General features: G+C 48.4%; 1 protein-coding gene across 1 annotated transcript; it reads left to right on the top strand.

The window, feature by feature from the left end:
- Positions 1 to 598: 598 nt before the first annotated feature.
- On the top strand, positions 599 to 1,537 carry LOC125626082 (olfactory receptor 51G2-like). The gene has a single exon (XM_048828801.2). The coding sequence runs from the start codon at positions 599 to 601 to the stop codon at positions 1,535 to 1,537; it is 939 nt and encodes a 312-aa protein (XP_048684758.2).
- The last annotated feature ends 575 nt before the right edge of the window (positions 1,538 to 2,112 follow it).

Genomic DNA, 2,112 nt, shown 5'->3' on the forward strand with positions numbered 1-2,112 from the left:
TCCACTTTATATAATGGGCCACACTCAGAAGTGGAGGTTCAGAAAGGCTGTCCGTGGGAAGGTCACAATTGTAAAATCACACAGCGCTCAAGTAGGCTGCGGAAATCCCAGCCACAGGCTATCAATGGGAAAAAGAGCTCAGCAGGATTCAAAGTGGGACTGGATGTTTATATGGGTAACCAGAAAATCCAGTTATGCTAGTGAGGACTGTTTTAAAAACTGTTGGAATGGCTCTAAACCTTCCTGATTTACACCACAAAATATCTCTAACTAGTGGGTGTCAGGGGGAAACTTTGGGAGCAGGTTATCTCATAGCTGCCCATTGCAGAACTCCTTCCACCTTCCTCTGAAGCATGTGGAACTGGCCAGTGGATACTGGGCTAGATGGACTACAGGTCTCATCCAGTCTGGGAATGTCTATCTTGGTATCGGTCGTGTAAATCCTAGACTTTGTTTTTGCTGATTTTTCATTAGCTCATGGGAGTGTCTAGATTTGTACAGAGAGAGGAAAGATCGCTCATTAAATATCATCTAGTTGGCTGTTCTTTTTCCTTTCAGGAAGGAAAGTTCAAAACTCCTTGGATCTGCCCAGTACATAATGTCAGCTGTCAATGACACCAAATTCAAATCTAAAGTGTTCCTTCTCACTGGGATACCTGGGCAGGAAGACGTCCAAAATCTCTGGATCTCTCTCCCGTTGTGCTTAATGTATGTCATTTCAATATTAGGAAACTCAGTCATTCTGTTCGTTATAAAAACTGATCTAAGCCTCCATGAGCCAATGTACATGTTCCTTTCCATGTTGGGCGTCACAGACCTTGGCTTATCAATAGCCACCATACCCACTATATTGGGCATATACTTGTTTAACTCTAGGGAGATCAGCCTCGATGCCTGCTTTACCCAGCTGTTCTTTATCCAGTCACTTCACTGCACTGAATCCTCCGTACTCTTGTTGATGGCCTTTGACCGATTCATCGCAATCCGTGACCCACTGAGATATACCTCCATCTTAACCCTCCCGAGAATAGCCAAGATGGGACTGGTGTGTGTTCTAAGAGGGGTGGCTGTGATGCTCCCACACCCCCTTCTCCTGAAACGGTTCCGGTATTGTCGAGTGAATGTCCTCTCCCATTCTTACTGTATGCACCAGGAGGTAATGAAGATGGCTTGTTCAGATATCAGAGTCAACAATATCTATGGCTTGATTATTACAGTCTTAACGGTGGGGTTGGACTCGCTGTTCATCTTTCTGTCTTATGTGATGATCCTCAAAACAGTGCTGAGCATCGCGCCCCACAAGGAGTTCCTCAGGGCTCTGAACACCTGTGTCTCCCACTTCTGTGCTGTCCTGCTTTTCTACACACCAGAGTTCAGCCTGACTTTGATACACAGATTTGGGAAGGGCTCTTCTCCCTTGTTTCAGATTGTCCTGGGCTACATCAACCTCCTGGTCCCTCCTCTGATTAACCCAATTGTGTACTGCGTGAAAAGCAAACACCTTCGTTCGAGGATAATCAGGGTGTTCGTGAAGTGAAAGGTCAGTTTATGACCCGTCCCCAGCGCTGGTGGCATAGGATACAAGAAACACAGGACACGGCGACTTATTCCATCCTGGACCCTTCTATCTGTGATGACATGAGCTACTGATCTCCACTCTGCACAGTCAGGGTCAGATGGGGTCTAAGGCCTGAAGCAATGGTATAGCGCCCACTGGTCAGAGAGGACAGGGCACTGGGGGAAGGACACCAGGGCAGGCAGCAGCATTTGCAGAGTGACTGTGTTCGTGGAGAGCCAGGGGACCGATGGGATATTGGCCCATAAAGAGCCATATCAGTGGCTGATCCAACCTCAGAAATCCTGTCAATACTCTCAATAAAGAGAAGGGATGTGGATTTTGTTTCCCATTACACCTGGCCTGTCACTGTCCCGTCTCTGGTTAAACATCCTTGGGCCATGCAGAAAGCTGCAGGGCTGTTCTGCAGTCGCAGTCCTGGCCCTTCCTGAGCGCTGTGGGTGCTCTGTGATCCATGGGGGCAGCACCAGCTGTGGACGGGGCTATTCCAGGGGCACGGACACCCACCCTTCCCCCACGCCCTCAGCCAGGTGCTT

The sequence above is a fragment of the Caretta caretta genome, chromosome 1, assembly GCF_965140235.1.
Source record: "Caretta caretta isolate rCarCar2 chromosome 1, rCarCar1.hap1, whole genome shotgun sequence".
Classification (NCBI taxonomy): domain Eukaryota; kingdom Metazoa; phylum Chordata; order Testudines; family Cheloniidae; genus Caretta; species Caretta caretta.

Coding starts and splice junctions, on each gene's coding strand:
- LOC125626082 (XM_048828801.2), top strand. CDS start 599: ATGTCAGCTGTCAATGACACCAAATTCAAATCTAAAGTGTTCCTTCTC.